Raw genomic sequence first — 23220 nt, 5'->3', positions numbered from 1 at the left:
TGTGATGTATGGGCCATATCATTAGACAATGCTCTAGAATGTTATGGAGATAAGGCTGCCCAATCAGGACAGAGCCGTGCTGGCTGTATGATCATGAGCAGGACCTGGTCAGAGTGGTAGAAGAGCATCTTATCAGACATGTTTCGGTTCATTATTTATGACGGTGCTGTGTTAATGTCTGCTATGCATTTGTAAGCAGGGCACTGTTAAGGGAATGGTAATATGCGACACCCCATTATGGTTGTGTGATTTTGGCACCTGATTGCAACCATTTAAACCTGCCACAATAATCACATAGCGAGAGCAAAAGCAGAAGCCTGTTAAATCTATGGCATTTTTACAGCATTTTTCAAACTGAAGTGATGTGCCCTTCACATGAACCGGCTTCAGTGACTGTTGTTTAATGTTTTTTTTTAAATGACATTTTCAATACGTTTATCCTTGACCTGTATTTAACACGTCTGAGCTACTGGGTTAAATAATCGTGTGCAGTAAAAGGGCTCTGGGTTTTGTTTTGTTTTCATTTCTGTGTGTGCTATTGAAGTGGGAGCAATCAGAGTTCCATACATACAAGCACTTCTGAGTCACTGACCTCTCTCACAAAGGATTCAAAAGATTCAAAGATTTCAGGGCTCAGATAGGCTTTAACAACACAACAGGAGATATCCAGTCTCATCACAGGATTATTGAAAATAAAATTTTTAGACACATCATTTCACAGATTAAGTACCAATAAAACAAAAAGCCACATTCAATGTATATTATCAAGCACAGAGTAATGTGAAAAATAAAAGTAAATTAAAAATTTCCAAAAAGACATTAGAAAAATGTGTTTAATTGGCAGGATATCCATAGTAGAAATTGCCAAAGTGTGACATATTTTAGAAAGGCAAGTATACATTCTAATCAACAGAGGTAAATATTAAAATGTTGAACTTTCTTGTGGATTTACTGATTGAACAATGTTGGCTTGATTTAGGTAAAATGTATTTCAATTGTAATGAATTTTATGAACTGGCCATGAATATTTGAATATCTGCAAGCCCCCCCCAACCCCACTTCTTCAAAGCCATAGGGTACACTGGGTTCTTTCGTTTCCCTGCACTTCATTGATCAGTTAAAGTAGCCAATCACAACCTTAACTCACCCTTCCTGGGTCTTACGTGGTTCCCAATTACAAGAAGAATATAAAAATCACCAGACCCCCCCCCCCCCCGCCACCACCACCAGGAGCAGCGTAGTGCTGAAGGGTGTTCAAGTGCAAGTGTGTGACCCCCCCCCCCTCCCCCAGGGGTTGGTGTGAGGTTGACCACAGGTCATCACAGTCTGCCGTGCAGGTGCTAAGTGCTGAGGTGGGGGGGGGGGGGGGGTGTGGAGGCCCCTGTCAATCAGCTCTTGCTAGCGGCTGAGTGGCTGAGGGGACCTGCGGCTTATCCCCAGCCCCCCAGGGGAACGGCCGGAGAAGCCGAGCTGCTCCTCCTGCTTTCAGTATGACAGCCCGCCCCCGGGTCAGCACGGCGCCGCCCCTCCATTAGAGCTGCAGTTCTTCCTCGCCCCCAAAGGGAGAGCGTAACCCCGGACGCGGCCTTATCCATACCTGTCCTTCAGATATGCAAACGTTACCTGCCTGCTGCCCAGCAACCATTCCATTCCAACTGCGCAATGCTGTTGGGAATTTTTGGGAACGCACTCAATGACTTGCCCTTCATAAGCAGTACACACCATCTACATAAACACAACATAAACATTCATAAACGCTTTCAACAATAATTGCAAATATGCCAACTGTACATTGTCGCCATTGAAACATGACATAATTATAACATATCCAATGACGAATACCCTTGGCATTTTTGTGGTTATTTAAGAAACTTTATTTAGCACTTATAAAGGTGCTATAAAGAGCTTATGAAGGAGTGGTACAGCTGTTTAACTGTTGCTTTACTGTATGTTTTATGTCAATCTTTGACAAAATGATCCTGACTGATCTACTAAATCTCAATACCATTCAGTTTAATGTGCAATACCAGCATGTGCAATACCTGCATTGAACTATCTTAACACAAATAAGGCTCTCCCCCTGATTTAACCCCCCTCCTCAGTATCGCCCCGGTTCCAGCGTCTCGGCCAGGTGCATGGCCACCTCCGTCCAGGGGGAGGTCCCGTGGGTGGGGGCGCTGAGGCGCGGCAGGTCCTGTACATGGACGGGGTGGAAGCTGAGGGGGGAGACCAGGCGGGGGCGGTAGGCATTTGGGAACAGGCCTCTCTGGATCGTGTCCCAGGGCAGAGCCGGGAGGTCGTAGGCGGACCCGCCCAGCTGTGCCGAGCGTGGGGCCCGGTCAGGGGCCCCCTTCGAGAGGGTCACTCTGCCCCTCATGTCAGGCTGCGGAGGGGCCCCCTCGGGTCTGGTGCTCATGCGGACCCCCTGCGGGGCGCTGATGGTAGCGGACGGGGGTTTGGAGGGGTTCGGGGAGATGTTCCACGATGCTCGGGCAGCCCCTGTACCCGCCCCCCGGCCCCTCGGTCCAGCGTGTTTTTTGCGCTCCCGGATTGGGGTCTTCCTCTCAGCACTGCAGCGTTGGGCGGAGCCTCGGGACAGTGCGCTTTTAGGGGCCGGCTGAGGGACAGGGACACCCTTCAGCCTTGCCCATTCCTCCACACTCTGCTCGCTGATGGCCTGCCTGGCAACCTGAAATTGTCATGGAAACACAAGCAAACGGACAGTTCTGCATTTGGTTTGAAAAAAAAAAAAAAACAGGGCCGGTCTACTAATGGTGAACACCCATGAGTAACCAAATAACCAAGACCATGAGAAAATATTTACATTGCATTTCATAACATCTACATGCAAATCAAAAACAGTGGTTGCTTGCATTTTTTTTGTTAAGAATTCAAGAGTACCATATTTTTCAGTGTGTACTTCACTATTAATACAAAACCAGTAAATTCTAGCATTTAATCATCATTGAAGTCCTCTCTTAAAACAAACATCAAAAATATATTTAAAACATAACAAAACATAATAAAGGGCATATGTAGCCAAATATATCAATTACTTTTTTTTTTACCACTTTCATGCATGACAGTTGGCAAATTCACTGTATTTGTAATCTATGTTTTTATGGGTATTGAAACAATTTTGTATGATTTACATTTGTGATGTGCTGTAGTCTCACCTACCCACAACTCATCCCTTAAGTCATTAACATTAGTTGTCTAAATTAAAATAATGATGGAAGACACACACTGGTATTTAATAGAAGTGTGACCTTTGCCTCATCTTGCATTTGCTGGTGTCTCCTGACCAGAGTCTTTCTGAGCTTCAGGAGTTCATTGCATCTCTCCCACTGTCTCTGGTTCTCTTCCTGCCACATGCGATCCTTAAGGAACCTGTCATGCACATACAATACACACACATGCACAGACGTACTGATAATAATAATAATAATAATAATAATAATAATAATTTCATTATTTTCAAGTGCTTTACATGAGCAATTTGGTTACCAAATATTCTACAGGTCTATATTAGAAATAAAATGGGAATATTCATGTTGCAGACCATGTTAATCTGCATAACTCAAGAGTCTCTGCAGTTTTGCACTGGAAGTCATACTGCTGCAAAGAGCAACAAGTGATTGGCTACAATGAGATCTGTTAAACAAGCACTACGATAAAACTGTAAATTGTATAACTTTAGAGTAGCACTGACATAGCTATCAGAAATTTGCAGAAACCATTATGCATATGTGAAATGATTTGTTTTCTCTCTTTAAGTCCTGTTTTTTTTTTTAAAGCAGTTATTTGTAAGGCATTACCTAGCAATCGCTCTGTGGCCCCAGAGCCGGGCGAGGTCCAGAGCAGTGTGGCCCCGGCTGTCCCGAGTGCTGATGTCTGCCCCCACCTTGACGAGAACCTTAGCGCAGTCCAGCAGGCCCTGGGTGGCAGCCAGGTGCAAGGGCGTGAGCCCCTCCTCAGTGGACCTGCAGCGAGACAAATTTGTGTCACCAAGAGTACCTCACACACTGGTTCTGTGGCCTTGCAGGGACAAACATTATGAACAGGCAAGGCAGGCGGCTGCCTGGGAACTTGAGCATTGGGGGTCTCCCAAGAGCTGAGTTTTACAAGTCTTGGGTAACATAATGACAGGGGAAGTCGGTCAGAAGGGCCGCATGTGATTTCCTGCCTTGCCCCCCCACCCCCCCAATCTCAAGAGCTGGTCAGGAAGTTATAAAACAAAGATGCATGGAGTGGGAGCATTGTCCCTGTCCCCAGCTTTCCCACTGCCACTGGTTGTCCTCCAATCAGGATGAGGACTGGTGTGATATTAGCACAGATTAAGAAATCCTTGGTTTGGGCAAGCAGGTCGAGAAGGAAAAGGCTGCATTTCTTCAGTAGGCACACACAAACATACGCACCCACACAAGCACACACACAAAAACTTTCACACACACACACACACACACACACACACACAAACACACATACTTATTTCTGGCACTGCTATTGAATCCACCACACAACCCATCAACGGGCCACACCCGACACAGGAGCCACACCCGGTCAGCCGTGCGGGAAACAGGAAGTGACAGAGTGGATAAGGGAAGTGGAAGGGCGGTACACATTGGGCAGGGCGCCGTGCTCCAGCAGGCAGGTGAGGCAGGCGAGGGAGTGGAGGGGCCGGCTCTGGTCGCTGACCGCCATGTGCATGGGCCTCCGGCCGCGGGGACAGCTGGCGTTCACGTCCGTATCCGTGCCTCCGAGCTCCAGAAGCAGCTTCAGGCAGCCCAGGTGACCGTGCATAGCAGCCACGTGGAGCAAGCTCAGACCCTACACAGGGGAGAGAGGGTCCCGTTCAGAGCACACACAGGGGAGAGAGGGTCCCGTTCAGAACACACACAGGGGAGAGAGGGTCCCGCTCAGAACACACACAGGGGAGAGAGGGTCCCGTTCAGAGCACACACAGGGGAGAGAGGGTCCCGTTCAGAGCACACACAGGGGAGAGAGGGTCACATCCAGAACACACACAGGGGAGAGAGGGTCCCGTTCAGAGCACACACAGGGGAGAGAGGGTCCCGTTCAGAACACACACAGGGGAGAGAGGGTCCCCTTCAGAACACACACAGGGGAGAGAGGGTCCCGTTCAGAGACGCATATCAGAACAATGGCAGTCCATGAGCTTAAAACAGGGCACTGCATCACATTGCATTACTTTACATTCACTCAGCAGGCACTCTTATCCAGAGCAACTTACAAGAGTGATCAGTGCTACTCTCATAAACACAAATGCAATGGACAAACCTTTACGGTCAGATATATCCTGTTATTGATGCACAATATGAAAACTTTGGAGCTGATGTCAGTGAAAAATATTTGTCTGGCCATATTAGCTGGTGCTAATTTATTCCATAAATGCCAATAACCAAATTTTCACATTCATGGAAAAAGTAGATAAGCATAGATCTCAAGATCAAGTTCTAAATTAAATTTTACTAATTTAAGGTAACAAAGTGTTTCAGCTTGCTTACTTTATTATTAAGCAGAGATCTTAATAACACTATTAAGTTTGTCTGGTAAAAATGATAAATTCATACTAAATTATAAATAAAACAGATCAAGATGACAATGATTTGGCTCATATGTGAGCATGACATTGTCACTTAATTTACAGCATGAACAGCTCAACAAATTGCTTCCCTGACACCCCTTGCAAAATTCTGTAATAGTGGAACCCACCCACTCAGGGGTTTGTACCCCTTCACCACCCAGAAGCGACTGCATTCTAATCACATGATAAGTGGCTAATATTCTAATGCATCACAGAAATAAACATAGTGAACATATTTATGCCATCTGCTCATAATGGGGGTGGGGGGGGGCTGCAATTGCAAGGGTTTCCACCTCCCCCCTCCCGAGAGACGGCCCATCGCCCGAAAGCCAAGACGACCGAGGGCCTCGGGCTCACCTGCTTGTCAGTCTGTTTGAGCGGTACGTTCCTCAGGCTGAGGAGCAGCCAGGCCTGGTCCCCCGAGGCAGCGGCCTGGAAGACATCGCTCTCCGGGGGGGCCTGCTGGAGCACCCTCTTCATCCTCTCCCCAGAAGCACGTGCAACAGAGAGGGGAGACAGGACAGGGGAAGTGTGGGACATTTCGGAATAACCGGCAACGGTGGTCATTTAAAACACACGGACTTGTCAGAAAAGAAATTCGGTATAAATTGTCAAAGATCTTCTGTAGTAGCCAGATATCTAACTGTATATAAACTTTACATCAAAAATTCTGCGGCTGCCACTGCCAGGCCAGATGTTTTGCCACAGTTCATTTAATTATTTGAATTATCTGAGCCAGAACAGATTGCACAGTGAACATAGGTCTCCCGGGTGACTATCAGTTTCTGATCTAACTTCTGGGCACGTAAGAGCTCACTGCTGCATTTGTAAAAAGGTACACTGTAACATACAGGGTATCCCATATTCAGACAACAATGCTGATGGATATATGGAAAAAACAAATACCAACAATATTACCAAACCTCATACAAAGCAGTCAATATAGGCTGAGAAGACCAGCAGTAGTTGAGGGAATAATCCTATAATCAGAATATCATAGGTTCTGTGTAAGGATGGTGTTGTGCCATTGAAAAATGTACGTAAAATCATAATAAATATACAGCTGTGAAAAAAAACAATATTGTCCGTCTGTTGTCTCTGTGGGCTGACTGTTCAAGATGTGCATTCCTGGGACACAACGGCAGCTGAGCAGTTGAACTACTTTACGATATTCCCAGTTGACCAGAGATGCTTGCAGTATCTATTTGGAAAGAGGAATACAAGTGGGAATTTTAACTAGAAAGTGTTGTGACAAATGTGCAAAAATAGTAAAGCAAAGGTAGGCGTATTCACTATAATGCCACGCGAAACAAAATATTGTAATAGTCAGATATAGGCTAATTTTAATGTCACGCAGCTGCCATATTGAAACGCATTGTGTTTGTTGGCATGTTTTGCTGTTGCTATGGTGATGCTCAGCATGTGAATTTCCCTCCACAGTCTTTTTCTTCTGAAGGTGTTGGTATATAATTAAACTGTCAATACTGTCATGCAAGCAGAACATACTTTCCCCTGATTGCGTCTTTTTTAATTACCATATTTGTCCTGGTGTTAACGAGCAAACAATTGGAATGAAAAATTAAACGTTTAATCAACAAGGATGACAGCAAAAGAGTTCAGTATGGAGTTATTCGAAAGTTAAGTATTTCGATACTTTAATAACTTCTTTAACATATAATCAAATTATCTAATCTTTTCAAATCTTTAAAACTTTCCGATTTAGTCTAACACGAGAGCCTACTTACTTGTGCACGTCAAATTCAAAGTGATTTCTTGTTTTGTTCCGAGATTCCAAAAGGACACACGAAATGTAGAGCAGTATATGACGACTCCTTTTGATATGGCAAAATGAGATTTCACCTGCTCCAGGGCACAACCGCAATAAACTGTTCCCGTGTCGTTGCTTGTGGCGTTACTGAAAACCATGTGCAGCTATTTCACCCCTCTGGTGGAAGTCTGTGAAATTGCACCCGATCGGTAAATTCGTCCGTTTGCTGGGAGTGGGTGAGCAAGTCGCGGTTGCCAGGAAATATTAGACAATATTCGTGGCCATAACTGATTTTTGACAATAAATAAATAGGCTAAATAAACAAAATAAAAAATAAATAAATAAATAAATACAGAACCTCCATTAAAGCTCTACTGTTTCACGTCTTGTTGACAATCACTATTATGTTACATGTTTCATGAAGAGCGGTATATCTACATTGAATGTATTGTTTTGTTCATACAGAAATTTTTAGTAGCACATTGTTGTGTTACTGCTTTGGTTTTACTTTCTGCACATGTCAAAGTTCCTGTTTTTGTGCTACAAGCCTATACAATTTATGTGTTACAATGGGAGCTTTTTAAGGCAGGCGGTGTAGAAAGGAACACAAAATGTGTTGTCCTTAACTAGACATGGTGGAGTCTTTAAAAATGACACGTCGTGTGTTGTTTTGAATAAAAAATTGTTGTTTTCAACATAGAGTGTAAATGCGTGCACAATAGTCCGTTTTTAACTTGCGATGCGCTAATCCGGTGTCACCCATTATGCACCGACACCAAACTGCTGTCCTTTAGATCGAGTCATATAGACCCTTAGTGGATTAAAAAAGTGGGCCGTCTCCAAAATTTAACCTACCACTTTTAATCATGTGCAGAGGAATGGATGTTTTTATCTGTCAATTGGAATGGGACTTCTTGAATAGCAGGCAAGGTAGGCCACTTTTTATAATTCACCAAAACATAAGTTACCAGTTTCCTGCATGCTTTGTCTTAATGGTATATTGAATAAATCCTCTTTAAATGTTACTGTTCATTTCATACAGTTCATTTAATCTTATTAGCCTCCATAATATGAGTATGAGGGGCTAGAAACCCAGAGTATTCTTCATTAAGGCGAGGCTGATAGGAAATCAGAAACATTGGTCTGTCAGTAAAAGTCACTTTCTGTTTTAATGGCTACCACTTTGATTGATTCCTCTTAATTTTGTTGTCATATTTTATAGGTCACAGCCACACTTAGCCCATTAATCTTTCAGCTGTGTGAGAAATCAAAGAGGGTGTGCTTGCATATGTTTCTTTTGGTTTCGTTTAGTTTATTAATTAGTAGTTGAGAATCATAACTCATGAGTAATGAAAGGAGAGGTGATGAAGATTATAAAGGTGTCCTGAGGTGAGCTTACCATGGTTACCATGGAATTTAACCTACCAAGTGAGGTGCAAACACACCCCTAAGACAACAGTTTACTCTACTGTGGGACAACTATCAAGTTCCTGGAAGACTCTAATGGAAAGTACAATTTGAGCCATTAGGAATTGGTGAGATGGGTTAACACTTGTGTCTTTATAGATAATCACTTTGTGTCTGACACAGTGTGGTGGCCACATTTGATGTGATTTAGCTTTGTATCTCTGCAGATGCCACTGATAAACTGGAAAATAATATAATATTTAGAGAGAATATACATGTTGCAATGCAATCCTTGGTACAGGACCATGGATCAACAATGCTAAACATATGTAACATTTACAGTTCAGTGTGTACAATAAATATTCTGTTTATGTGTGCTGTTTGAATGTGTTAGCGTACTCTGAACATTGGTCTGACAGCTCAGTGTGAGTAGCATAAATTCTTTGCTTAATTTGTTATTTTTTAAAAGACTACATTGCTATTAAAATGTAAACCAAATGCACACTGCCGTTCTGGGACAACATTTTGGTATATCAGTGGGAAATCCTGAAAAAAATGGGTAAACTAAGGAATCCCTGGAATGTCTCATTGGATCGGAAATTTACTTTTGCATAAACTGCCCGTTTTGTTCGCACTCTCAACTGCATTCGTTGTGTCACCCTAGCTTATTAGTTGTAAAGTGCTTGTTGCCACACGGTATCAATGTAAAGTAGGAGTGGAAAGGGGTTGTTTATTTTTTGTCTTTTATTGGGCAGAGCCACACACTGGGTCATGTTATAGATACTGTGTGAAAACCAATGACCCACGCGGCTCCTATCAAAGCCCTTCACCACGGGGACAATGGTCACGTGCTTGGAGCACAACGGCGTGGATCAATACCGCATCAGTGCACCCAGAACTGAGAGACCTGTTGGCATTGCAGTGGACCTCTACAGAGACTGGACTGCCTTTTTCTGGACTGTTATTGTCTCCGTGTCATTGCGTGACTTCCTGGTCGATTTCACTGATCAGCGGGCAGTGTATTATCGATCGTTCGAATTTCTCTTGAACTTACAGGACCGGGGACGTGCATTAAGCGTGATCGATCAGTTCCCAGATGAACTTAGTGTGTTCCAACTGTGGCGGCAGCACCGAGTGGGCTGGTTTACAGAATCCATCATGGTGGCGCCCTGTTTCTGAACGCCGACAGGACTAAGTTCCCAAAACTTAAGTCACCGCTCTCTTCTATAGCTTACCACTGTCTGAGCAAGATGGAACAATTCTTAGGCAATCGGCCCCGCGATGGCGAAATGCTTGACGAAAAGGAAAGGATGAGATATTAATCTACGGACAACGATGTCCTGCGCGGTTCATGTGGGGTTGGACGCTAATATCCTGGCATTGACAAGTACCAAACTTTACGTGTTGGATGTTGTTCGGATGGACATACGGACATTAATTCAGTAAGTGCCAGGTAGACGACCTGAAGGTGAAAAAAATAAAATTAAAGGTAGGCTACTGTAAACTTCGTACAGCACGACATGGACATGGTAATTGCTGAAAACAAGACTGAAAGAAACCACGTTAAGACACGTAGGCCTAGTATTTGGGATGACTTGATTTTTACTGCCTGGGGTAAACGAAAACAACGCCGGCAATCGTGGCAACCTTGAAATGGCTCTGAAATTGGCTACTTTTTTCCCAAACTGCTTTTAAATTGCCGGCTGACACTGTCCACGAAATGACTGTACACACCATTTAATGGCTAGAACATGACATAAAAACAAGATTCAGAGAAAAATAATCGTCCATTTGTAAGCGTTACCTGAAAACATGACTGGTTAATGGCAATGACAGAGCGCTTAAGGGTACCAACTTTGAGTTGAACTCAACTCAGTGCACCAAGAAAATCACTGAAGAAGAAAAAACTTCCCTCTACACAAAGAAAACAGACGTACAGACGCGTGTCTTTGGTTGTGGACAAACTATATTGGGCCCATGCATTCATTCAACTAACCGACGCTCTTAACTTAAGTAGCCTACCTACTTCAAAACTGGAAAAACGAGTCATGTTTATTAGTCAAACATTGTTCCAAACTCACTATTTATTAAGTCACCAGTAAAAGATTTACAACGTCAGAAAACACATATTTATACTGATAAAATGTGAAACCCATTTTATTTAGCCTAAATATGATATCATGTCCCTAGCCAACATCTGCATGTTTCATTTTTGCACACCATCGCTAGTCCTCCCTCTGCTTCTCTGCAGTTTTCTCCATATCAGCTGGTTTTCCTCCAGATGTTAATTCACAGAAGCCCACAGCTCTATGCAAACATTCTATTACTCACGTGTCTTGTCTTTTCTACTTGTTAATGTATTTTCTTATTTAAGTCTTGTTTTCATTTGTTGCTGGTATTCTTTTTGCCTAATTATAGTAATTGGTGTTCTACTGCATCCAGTCTCTATGTATAACTGTTAAAAGTATATGCTGGTAAGGGTCCAACCGTTCTTTATTTGTCTTATTTCTTGAACCTTTCCCCCCATTAATTTTTGCCTCTTTATTGTTTCATGACCTGGGCTTCACCACAGGGTCCTGGGGCAATAATCTATGCCCTTCACTTACATGTAGCCAGATAAAGAATCTGTCCCCCATGGAGGAGGGGTGGTGGAAGGTCAAAAAAGAAAGTTTGATTGATCCCGTACCCTTCCTGGCATTCACATCACTAATCTGAAAGCAAACAGTGTTTTCATCGCTGACAGCGACGCGCTTATTGATGAATCGACTGGCGCTGCCGCATCGGTCATTATTTCTTCATGCGATGGGTCTCCTTTACTAATGCACTGGTCGCACATTTCTCATCCGTGCTAAAATCTGTTTGCTTCTCAGGAAGCTGCATTACCAGTCCCTAGATTTCCGTTGACACATTCCAGAGCTGTAGGGCTGTGTAAAAATGAAGTATTGTGCGCTCTCTCCATTCTCAAACGGCTTACCTGCACCTGATCGACCAGCAGGGGGTGCTGATTCGCAATGTGACACTGACATCCTAGTTGAATGAAACCCTCCCATCCCTGGGCGACGCTAGAGCCAATTGCACTGTAACCTAGCTGGGCTGCATGCAATGGCTTTATCCCCGAACAACCGGGTGGGGATTTGGATTAGCTGGGGCCTGAGTTATTCTAATTACGAACCTCATTGCAAACTGGAAGTGTCCAGTTGGCTCGTCTCTGCCTGAGATTTATGCAGATGTGCGGGGAGTGGCAGACTGCGAAGCTGAGCTTTGCTTTGCTGCAGGAGGTCAGAGGGCTGTGAAATTAAAGAACGGGGCACGCTTGGCAGAGCAGATGGAGCCAGCTCAAGGCATGAGGGAAAATGAGCTCATTGCACGGAGTGGGGGCAACGAGCGTAAAGGAGAGCTTCTGCTGTAGTCTCTGGTGGGAGCGTATCCCTGCCCCCAGCTGTCCTTCTGCCATTGGTCGCCTTCTGGACCAATCAGGATTAGGACTGGTGTAACATTAGTTCAGAGCCAGAGCTTTTCTTTGGGCAGGCAAATCAATAAGAAAATGCTGTATTTCCTCAGTGTACACACACACACACACACACACACACACAAAACTTCAGTTCATTCTCATACGCTCAACACATTCAGGCACGCACATATACAATTCTCGCCAGCTCTTTAATCCCTTGCATTAAGCTTGAGATTGTGAGTGTGAACATTTGGCGTAGCCTGTGGGATAGCTAATAACCACCTGCAGCCATAACTTATACATTAAAATTATATAGAGCTGTGGGCAAATGTGTAAAATCTGTCAAAATATAAAATAATATATATAATATAGATTAATATAAAATAATAACTTTACAGTAAATCTGTTAAAGTATATACATTTTATTTGATTTGAATGTATTGAATGTACTGTGTGCAATACTTGGGCAATATTTCCTAAATGTATTTCATGTATTACAGTAAAACAGTAATGAATTGAACAGTTTGAATTGAACAGAGATGGGGAGAGAGGAGCAGAGAGGTGGGAGAGAGAGAAAAAGGGGGATGAGAAAGCCCAACATTCTTTACAGTGGCTTGACGAGCCACCTGGCAAGGACCCCAAGCCCTGGGGATTCCAGCCCGTGTTAGTGTAAGTGCTCTAATGTCTCTCTCTTTCCTTCTCTCCATCCCTCGCTCTCGCTCCTTCTCCCTCTCTCCACTCTCCTGCTCAGCGAGGCAGCAGTGCACTAATGCGCCTGGCACATTCTGCAGCTCAAAGTCGCAGCTCAGAGTCGCAGCTCGGCCGGGCTGCACGTGGCGACCGCGCCGCGACCTCCCTGCCCGGACTGCGCGAGGGGCGGGGGCGGGGGCAGAGGGGGAGGGGGAGGGGGAGGGGGAGGGGGAGGGGGAGGGCAGCGTTTGGAGCAGGGAGAACATGGGCAGCGGAGGACTGCAGAGGTCCCGTTCCTATGCTATGCAGAGGTCAGAGGAGTCACTGAGAGACATGTCTACCTGTGCTTTCGTAATGTACAATACAGGGACAACACAGCACATTGTGCATGTACCTGTGCCAATGTATGTGTGTACGTATGCATGTATGAACATATATGTGTACACATACAAAAACACATTTCTTTCTTTATTTGGCTCTGTACTCCGCTCTGTCAATTCATATATGATTGAAGTGCACATTATTAACTTTTATTATTTTAGTATTTTTATACATTTAGATTTTTCCATGTGAAAGTACAGTACTTTCTATACACAATCCAGCCCATTTCAGGGCACCATAATGTTTGGGACATATCCATGTTATGTAACTGAAAGTAGTCATGTTTAGTACTTTGTTGCATATCTTTTCCATGCAGTGACTGCTTGAAGTCTGTGACCCAAAGACATCACCAAGTGCTGAGTGTCCTTTCTGGTGATGCTCAGCCAGGGCTGTACAGCAGCCATCTTCGGCTCCTGCTAGTTTTGGTGACTAGTTGCCTTACGTTTTCCATTCAGCACATGAAACACATGTTTAATTGGATATATTTGTGTGTGTGTGTGTATTTATATGAGCGAGAGAGAAAGATTATATAGTCCATCACAGCTCTTTTATATTTCACAACACTTTTAATAAAATTAAACATTCTGCCATACTAATTTGTACACTAATACACTAATACAACCCTGTATTTATGCAAATTCAATGCATCTTTCCAAACAGTCTAGTTTCTCAATAGATTAGAACAACATTGTCTGGGAGGCCCAGTAGGGGAACTGTGGGAGTGGCCTGTAGGCATGGCTGTATGCTACTCTCTAACATTCTCTCCTTTTAACCTCCCTTCACATGATGATATCATACGCATACTGTACGCAGAGGGTTTTAATGATTAATGTTACTGTAATGCTACAGGGAAAAAAGAGTGGTCATATGAAATGCTGTTTTCATACCTTGCATCCAGGATATATATCTCACCTGCCTCCATGACACAATTCTTTCTGCTGCCCAAATTTCAACAGGAAGCGGGCTGAGCTGTGGAGTATGGGGCTGTACTGTACACTGTCCTGTGCAGCAGTCTCAGAGAGAGAGACGAAGACTGAGGAGGTAACAGAACCTTCTGGAAATAATCAGCAGTTTCAATCAGTGTTTTAGTGATATTAGGGTGGTGATGGAACCGGGTGGTCTGTAATGGAAACCGAGTTCCAAAGCATCTACCATCATGATCTCCTTGGTTGCATTCTGGGAGAATTTGATAGAGCTTGTAAAGTGGTATGAGAACCTTAAAATGGCATATTAAATCTATCTGATCATAGTTCTTGTTAATACTATGAGTGTATTTGTTCACGTTCTCTCTTTTTTATGCAGGTGTTCTTTAAAAACTAGCAAGCATGCTTCATTTGTAAATGATTATGTGTGTGCGCATGTGTCTATGTGTAACCATCACACAAGACTGACAAGAAATTACAACGCATAATATGAGCTCTCAGCATTCCCTGCCTAGTCAACGGCAACGGCGGCAGGTGCTAATTTTCAAAATACGCCACAAGTTTGCAAGTATCCGAAAGGTTAACAACCTTTTTATTAACCCTTTGAAGCGGAGGTTTTTTGGAATGTTTCTTCCAAATTTTAAGTCGGTGTTCTAGAACTACATTATTTCATTTACCAGCAGTGATGGTTACTTCAGCATTAGAATGTTCTATTAAGAGCATTGTAATCACATATTTGTGATCTTACAGGGTTAAAAGGAAGGTTATGCAGAAAGTGCTATGAGTCATTCCCCTTCCTTTCCACCCTCAATGATGAGCTTGCACTCTGAGGCAATTCACAGTCTCAGTTCCCTGAGGTGGATTTAAGCAGCGAGGGGAGTTAGAAACGAGTGCAGTGCTTTCCGAAGGACATGCGAGCCGCCTTCTCTGCCTTCTGATGCCGGTCCAAAGCGAAGGAATTGCCCAGCAGTCTGGGAAACTGCAGTACATACTTAATGCCAAATTATTTGGTATCTTTGGAGGTGGGGAAAAGAGGTTGAAGTTTCTGAATGTGCATTTCACGTCTCCCTTCATGGTGGTGAAATGTGTCCATTTGGGTTGGTTATATCTCCCATGCTATGCATGCATCTATTTAGGTATGCTTTGTGCATGAGCAGCTTCTCAAAGTTATGCAAGATTTTACATTCATTTGACCATGTGTTAGACAGCTGGCTGGGCGGTAGCCAATGGACACACCTCGATGCCTGCACAACCCACTCCATCCCACCCCCGCTTCCTTTTTTTGCGATATCATACATTTTTTCATTTCTCGTATTAGGTTCAGGCCTTTCTCAGCTTAATGTGCAACCAAAAAAGTTTATTTTTAATGTAAAAAAAAAAAGAACTGTGAATAAAAGCATTTATAAACAGGGTCTGCATGCAGGGCTCACACACTAACAAGAGTTTCTGAGCGGTCGGGAGTTCACCCCTTGGAGGAGGTGGAGGGGGGCGGCGGGGGATACCGATCATGGCGTTTATATCGCTGCGGTTGTGTTATTCGCTGTCTAAAGCGAAGTGACATCGCACCTCTTACACGGCAGGCAGCACAGGCTTTTAAACCCACCCTGTGCTCCTTTAACAGGTTGTTTCCCCCTGGATTACAACAAGCTAAGAGCGCAGGTCTCTGGTCATGGTCTCTCCTTAATGGAGTGTTTTTTTCTTAAAAAGTGAGCCAACTCTTCCTATCTCTCTCACTCTGTCTCTCATATTGTCCAGTTTTACTCATATTATGTAGTTTAACTCTCATATTCTCCTGTTTAATTCTCATATTTTCCAGTTTAATTCTCATATCCTCCATTTTAACCATCATATTCTCCATCTTAACTCTCATATTCTCCAGTTTAACTCTCACTCATTCCTTCCGACCATATTCCAAAGAAAACTTTCTCGTCTTATTTCTCATTATATCGTAATACCTTTCCCTCATGATCTTATTAAACAGTATTGGCTCTTCCTCTTATTAAAAAATATATATATTTCCTTCCTAAAAGCAATTTCTCCTGCTCTCCCAGGAGTGACAGTGCTGTTCCTTTGCATCATTAATCCAGACCCCTCCAGTTATAGGTGTGACTGCGAAGGCCCATATCCACCATTAATAATGCAGTCGTGCCACCAGTTAAAAGCCCACAGACACGTGGTCGGAGTGGAACAGAGGTAATGAAACTGCTCAAATGGATTGGCAATAAATTACTTATTTCAGATATTTGCTAAACTATAAGTAAAATAAAGAGATGGGTTTGAAAATGTTTTATTCTCTGTTGTCTTTCTTGATTAACACCCCCCCCCCCCAAAAAAAGAAAACAAAAAAACATTGTGCACAGTTCAAATAACTCTGCAGATTCATACAGTATTTCAAAGAGTAATAATACTTGTACTTAAAGATAATTGTAATATTTAATCATCAGTACTGAAATATTCAAATATCAAATTAATTTATATGTACACCCCTGGTATATATAGCACCTTTAACATATCTCAATGTGCTTTACTGTATGGAGGAGGACTGTCTTGCCCAAAAGTACACAATTTACCTACTTGAGTACCGAGTTACTTTTCTTGGAAGATTACACCAGATGCATTATTGAACATATGGACCAATATAAATATATGCATAATATCCAGAGGATATTGCCCCTGTCAAGCTTTTCTATGTGCCAGTTTAATTTCCCCAAATCATTGACAAGGGGTATCGTGTTCGAGCGGGCTTATGATCAGAACAGTGTTTTTTCTGGCCAGGCTGTAATATATCTGCAAAGATATAGAAAATTATGGCGAGAAAAGATACATAATTTCAAAAACCACAAGGCAAGAGAGGTTTGAGTACAAGCGTATGACGCCTGCTGCCACAAACTGAGAGAGCCGCTCACTCTTCATAAGAGAACTAGAATCATGGACGCACATCGTAGAGAATTTCCAGCTGTGACAGGTGATATGGATGTAATTAGTGGAGGGCCAATGCTCTTTTACACAGATGGGATGCTATTGTGATACACCCTGATCTCACCTGTTTTTAATCTCAGCAAATTTGCAAACTGCATTTTAAAACTAGGGGATTAATTAGTCCTTGCCTATCTTTTAATGCCCTCTGCTCAAGGTCTGAGGGGATTCCTTATTATTAATTACATTTATATAGCACTTTTCCAAATGCTCAAAGTGCTTTACAGTGAAGGGGAACTCACCTCACCCACCACCAATGTGTAGCACCCACCTGGGTGATGCACGGCAGCCAATTTGCGCCAGAACACTCACCAGACATTAGCGAAGGTGGAGAGGGAGAGAACATTTATTTAGCCAATTAAGTCTGGGGATGATTTTTAGTGGCAAGTTTGCGAGAGCCAGGTCTGGGATTTGGCCAGGACACCGGGGAACCCCCTACTCTTAGCGATAAGTGTCATGGGATCTTTAGTGACCACAGAGATTTCACAGAGACCACAGAGAGTTTAGAGACCACAAGAGATTCCTTGTGAAAAAAGGAGGCTCTGTGGTGGGTGACATTATAAAGGTGCTTGTTAGAATGGTACATAGGCCTGAGTAATGACATTGAAGTCCACTGTACAAGCATTTAAAAGAAATCCTTTGGCTGGAAATGTTGTATTTAATTGAAATATGGCATTCATAATTATGCCACTGCTGACTGTCATATTTTTAAATGCCAAAATTCACAGCATATTCAGTGGGTCTATGGGTTGATTCGTGAATGAATTTCTACCCATTTCCTTGGTGGAAAGCCTGCAGACTTACAGTATCGAAATCACGATGTGATCAGGAGAAAGAGGAAGAAGTCACTTGGATGTGGAGAGGATGCCATTGACTTTAATGGAAATGTATTAAACCTCAGGGGAAACGCCCTTCAGTGGATTGCAAAGCTTGAGAAAGAAATATCTATCTGCGGATCTGCGCAAGATATTTGGTGTCATACATGAAGCAGGAGATTGAACTATCAAAGGTTTCACGAAGGAGTAGTTGTTTTTAGAGTATCCTGGCTCGGGAGCAATGGTGATGCTGCCGAGAATTTGCTATGCATCCTCGCGCTAACGAGACCTGACACCGCTAGCTGCATTTGCTGCCTCGCACATAAGCGATCTGAAAACTCGGTGCTATTTTCGTTGATGTTAATTTGCTCTGTGTTCGAGCTGTGGTTCATGGCTCGGTCAGCCTTCTCTGATACTATACTCCCCGTTTGTTCCACTAAAGGTTCTTCCGTCACTTTGCGTTAGTGCTGTGAGCTCCGTGAACTGTGAATGCACCGAGCACGGGGAGCTGGTTGACGCAGAAGCATTCTGTCTGCCTGGGTCCTAAACGCCATAGGGCCAAGGATTCGCCTTGAAAATTTTCTTTTGCCAACATGTATCATCATGTATACATTTGCTTGATTGAGTTACTGCAAAAACAGATAAACTGGTTTAAAATAAGCATCCCGAATCATGGATAGCCTGCGGGAATGATCCGAAAGCCTGCCGATTTCCCCATGCTAGTCAGTAATTAGCAGTATAGCACGTTACGAAAGTATCTATATGGCCATCATTGGATGCAATACTAAATCCGAAACAAAGAAAAGTAAATCCCATCCTTGAATCTTTAGTTGCAGTCAAATTGCTGATGGGCCGTGCACGGATATGATCATTTTGTCAGCTTTTCAATATTGTGCAATGCCATCAATAATGTGTACCGGGCTGAAAAGCATATAATTTAATCTAACAGTCAGAAAAACGCATTTCAGTAGAAGAAAAATATTATTTGGCTAATCTTTTTTTTTTTTTTTTATTAATTTGAATAAATACAATGTTTAAAAGTAATTACGTTTAGATTAAATAAAGCGTAATGAATACACTTAAACGTAAAGTATACAATATAAGAATGCAATATATTATAATAAACAACATTTTATGGATCAAGATATGTTTCCAATACTATTCACATAAAGGGTTTGATAATAAGATAATATCAATTTTTGGAAATATGGTTGAAATTATAAAATGGTAATTCTGGTATATGTTTTCATTTGATACAATTTGAAGAAGAGAAGTGGTAACTGATTGATAATTGGGAGGAAAGTCATCACAAAGTGTCTACTTTTCTATAAATAAATAAATGTAATTTGTGCACTGTGTTGGTACCCAGAAAATGTAATGCATTATTCATTTCTGTCGATGATTCACTTTCTCCTTTAGTTACTTAAATTACTCATTGGGAATGTTAAAGTTTAAGCTTATAGGACATTTAAAAACAGTTTTGTTAGTATTTAGTATTTATTATGAATGCCATTCATTATGATAAATACCAATAATATGGATTTACATATTGACTTGTTTATGTTCTTTTGCCACATCGTTAGTCACTGGGGTTAGAGGTCAGATTTAGAACCTTCCTGAACAAGTTCTCAGTGGGGAAGAGGGCAAAATGTGCTTTCTAGGTCTGCACCAGTAAATCACTTGTGCAGACAAGTTCTAATGTTTCTTCAGCATCTGCAGAATTTTAATTGGTGAAATTCAAATAATGTACACGTCTGTTTCAAAGGACAAGAGTCACTGCACAACAAAGTATATATTCTTCATGATTTGATTTTAATATTATTATTATTATTAGTAGTAGTAGTAGTAACAATAACAAAAGTGATCATATTTCACAGATGTTAATTTCAGCTTTTCCTCTCTTTCTACTAATGAATAAATTAGTTTAAAAAAGATGCTTCAGGGCTTTGTGAAAACATGCGTTCATGAGTGCCATGGCTGAGCCATGTTGTGTGTGCTGCTGTCATACCACATCACCCACGCCAGGGGCTACCGCAACCTCCCCTCCCCCCACCCTCCACACCCCACCCCTGGCCAGGGCTGTTACCATGGAAACAGCAGCAGATGTGCAGAGTACCATGTGATGCGATGTGAACTATTGACCTTTCTCTCTTGAAAATCACTGTAATTGATATTGCTTTGTGGCTGAATTAAGTTTTGGAACATACATCCCAACAACATAAGAGGAAGAACTATTGCGTATGAAAACAACGTGATAATACTGTTACCAGCTGTCTATATTTGAATCAACTCTCATTTTTTAAATCATTTGAGCCAAATGGTAACCTTGACAGGAAGAGTCATATTCTTAAGGACTGGTATTAATCACAATTAATTCACGGTAGAAGAAAATATTGAAGTACACAGAAAATAAGTACATGCATTGTAGTTGTTTTACCTTATGACATAAAATGCAAGTTCATGGCTTTGTGATAATATATTATTTGATAATAGAACATTTGTCATGTAGGGGTGTTGGAGAAAAGCACATGATACATGACATTGCTTTATATAGGTTTATGCAAGGAGTGATACAACAAGCAGACATAATAAATCCTTTCTATGCTCAATGTTCAAATTAAGACGGCATACATGAGGGTTGCAGATTCTATAGGGGCTGAAGTCTCGTTCACGCAGTAGTGACTTTGCAGCCGGACGGCTGCTCCAGAGACAGACCCCCACAGGGGTGAAGTGCGCCAACGGCGACGCGATTTATGCAGCTTGCAACGTTTGTACATCGTAACTGAACCCTGAGATAAAGATGTAAATTTAATGCCTGTGCACCAAAGGAACATTAATGCATGCAGTGATTGTTTCTGTTTGCAGATGCAACTAGGTGTGGGCATGGTCTCCCCGTTCTGCACTGCACTGCAAGAGTGCATGCATTGACCTTCCATCAGTCTCCCAACCAGTGTACTGCAGTGCCCGTCACAATGGGGTGCCTGCAAGGCCCTGTGAAATGCATGAAATGGAGAAGCTACTTACCTCTGTGTGTGTTAACTCTGCATAACTACAGTAGTGCCTTCAGTAAGCTTGGTCAGTGCTTAAACAGCTTCATACAGAGATAGCTGCACAAGATTGGAATACTGTGGTTCCCAATTACATAGGCCGTCATTTAGCCTTTGATGTAACTTATTGGTATATGTAAATGAGACACAGTCTTCTTGATTTAAATTAATTGAACTGTTTTAAATTGGTTCATTTAAAATTCATTTGAGAGCTTGTGCTATTACGATATCTGCTGTGAACTATGCGGTGGAAACAGTTACAGCTGACTCAGTACAAGTCTATGCGGAGCGTTGGCAGTGTGCAATGTTTAATATTATCATTTAAACAGTGCTGGGACACCTGGTAACTGCAGGCTGTTGTGTGTGTTTTCATTAAAGACCATGTGCTGTGATATCATCCATTAAATTTGCACTGGAGGGCTCTGCCAGAAAGGCTTTTATATGCCTTGCTCGTGTCCCTCCCCCAAAAACAGCACAAGTGCACAATCCTGCAATCAGAGCAGATGCACTCAGATTTCTGTGTGGGGCCAATCAAAGAGGCTGAGCTCCCTCTCTCTCTCTTTCTCTCTCTCTTTCTCTTTCTCATCCTATCTTTCCCTCTCTTCTTTCTTGCTCTCTCTTGTTTCTCTCTGATAAGCAGTTAGCATGCGTCTCTTATAAATGCCCATGTGTCCCGAGCCTCTCAGTGGAAGCACAAGGATGCATCCCCTTGCCTTTATGAAAAATGAGAAACTGATCTGAGGTGAATGAGATCTGAAAGGTTGTCTGAAGGCTTCTTTTTTTATGTCCATGTCATCCTTCTAAAATTTCCCCAGCTGTCTTCTGTCCCATTAGATCTCCTCACTCTTTCTCTGTTTCTCTTCTGTCTCTCTCCCAATCTCTCTCACACACATGCATACACAGTAAAACGTTGATTGTTAAATCTACTCCTGCAGAGTACATGTGGTGCCTACTGGCCGCATATGTACTCCGTTAGAGTTAAATTAACACTGGACATTTTACTGTGTACATGGACATACACATGCATGTATGCACACGCACGCAGTTATAACACACACGTGCACCCACACAGATCTGATTTCTCAACCTTTCATTCCTCCTCAGGAAAGAGGTGCCCTTCCATGCGTGAGTTCATTATGCACACAATCAATTTTTAATGGCCTGTTCTGAAACCCAGGTCACCCATCACACCCTCAGCAGGAGGGATGAAAATTTCATGGAGGTAACTGATATAAAACTAAAAATTCAATGCATTTCCATTCCACTTCTGTTAAAACAGACCTTTTTTAGGTTACACGGAACGCTGAAGCATCAGACAGTGCTAGACGATTTTTTTTGACACACCACTCTCTTAGTACCCACACATTCGCCGGTTTTTGTGGTTCCTCTTGAAGGGTCCCTGTCCTTGTGTCTGTCCCACCATGGAAGCGGTAAACTGTTGCCATCCAGCGCTGGTTTCCTTCCTTAGCAGTGAATTATGCACCACTACGGAAAGAGGGGGGCCCCAGCAGCGTCAGTTCTGAACACAGTCCTATCATTCCCTGCTCTTTTTCTCGGGTCCACCACACTCTGGCGTCCCCCCAAGATGTAGTGCCTAATTTCCTCCAGAACGACGTGTGTAAAAAATTTTATAATTTACTACCAGCACATTTTACCAAATGGGTTTTTTTTTTTTTGCAAACCAGGGGCTCGTTTCACGCAAGTTGCGACCTGCGAGCTGAGATCTACCAGATGCGATACATCTCTTCTTTTCTTTTTGGAGCGTTTCGCGTAGAAATCGCAATTGCAAGACACAGACAAGACAAGTTGCAAGCGCGTTCAGACAATCAGTAAATCGGCTATCGTTTTTACCTTCCTCTTTTTGGTTTCATATCATACTTTTGATTTTGTGTACAGCATTGTAGGGCTCCTGTGCTCTACGTGGGCTGGCCACGGGTTTTCAGAAGGTTCCAAGGGGTATCTGAGGGTTGGAAAAAATCGGCTTGCGGTTAGTTTAATTAATTTAGAATTATAGGCCTACTTTGTAATATAAAAATGTCATTGAAATATGTTTTTTCTAACTATTATGTCTCCCCAGTCGACCTCATACAGCCTACCCTTCATAGTACGCTATATAAAAATCTATACTTAAAACTAGATGTAGGCCTACTTATG

At 42.6% G+C, this 23220-nt stretch overlaps 1 protein-coding gene and 1 long non-coding RNA gene across 3 annotated transcripts; one reads left to right on the top strand and one right to left on the bottom strand.

The window, feature by feature from the left end:
- Nucleotides 1–1241: 1241 nt before the first annotated feature.
- On the bottom strand, nucleotides 1242–7543 carry si:ch211-1o7.2 (ankyrin repeat domain-containing protein 53). The gene is made up of 6 exons (XM_035425106.1): nucleotides 7354–7543; nucleotides 5966–6089; nucleotides 4622–4830; nucleotides 3819–3983; nucleotides 3270–3390; nucleotides 1242–2689 (listed from the first exon to the last, which is right to left on the bottom strand). The coding sequence occupies exons 2-6, from the start codon at nucleotides 6086–6088 to the stop codon at nucleotides 2099–2101; spliced, it is 1209 nt and encodes a 402-aa protein (XP_035280997.1). The 5' UTR covers nucleotide 6089; nucleotides 7354–7543; the 3' UTR covers nucleotides 1242–2098.
- Nucleotides 7544–9665: 2122 nt separating this feature from the next.
- On the top strand, nucleotides 9666–14370 carry LOC118231507. Of its 2 annotated transcripts, none has more exons than XR_004766083.1 (3): nucleotides 9666–10225; nucleotides 13622–13730; nucleotides 14262–14370. It is a non-coding gene; the product is annotated as an uncharacterized LOC118231507 (long non-coding RNA). The 2 variants fall into 2 exon arrangements; XR_004766082.1 differs by lacking the exon at nucleotides 9666–10225 and adding an exon at nucleotides 13161–13235.
- The last annotated feature ends 8850 nt before the right edge of the window (nucleotides 14371–23220 follow it).

The sequence above is a fragment of the Anguilla anguilla genome, chromosome 7, assembly GCF_013347855.1.
Source record: "Anguilla anguilla isolate fAngAng1 chromosome 7, fAngAng1.pri, whole genome shotgun sequence".
Classification (NCBI taxonomy): Eukaryota; Metazoa; Chordata; class Actinopteri; order Anguilliformes; family Anguillidae; genus Anguilla; species Anguilla anguilla.
Note: the sequence above shows the minus strand (reverse complement) of the source record. Positions and strands in the feature narration are given on the sequence as shown.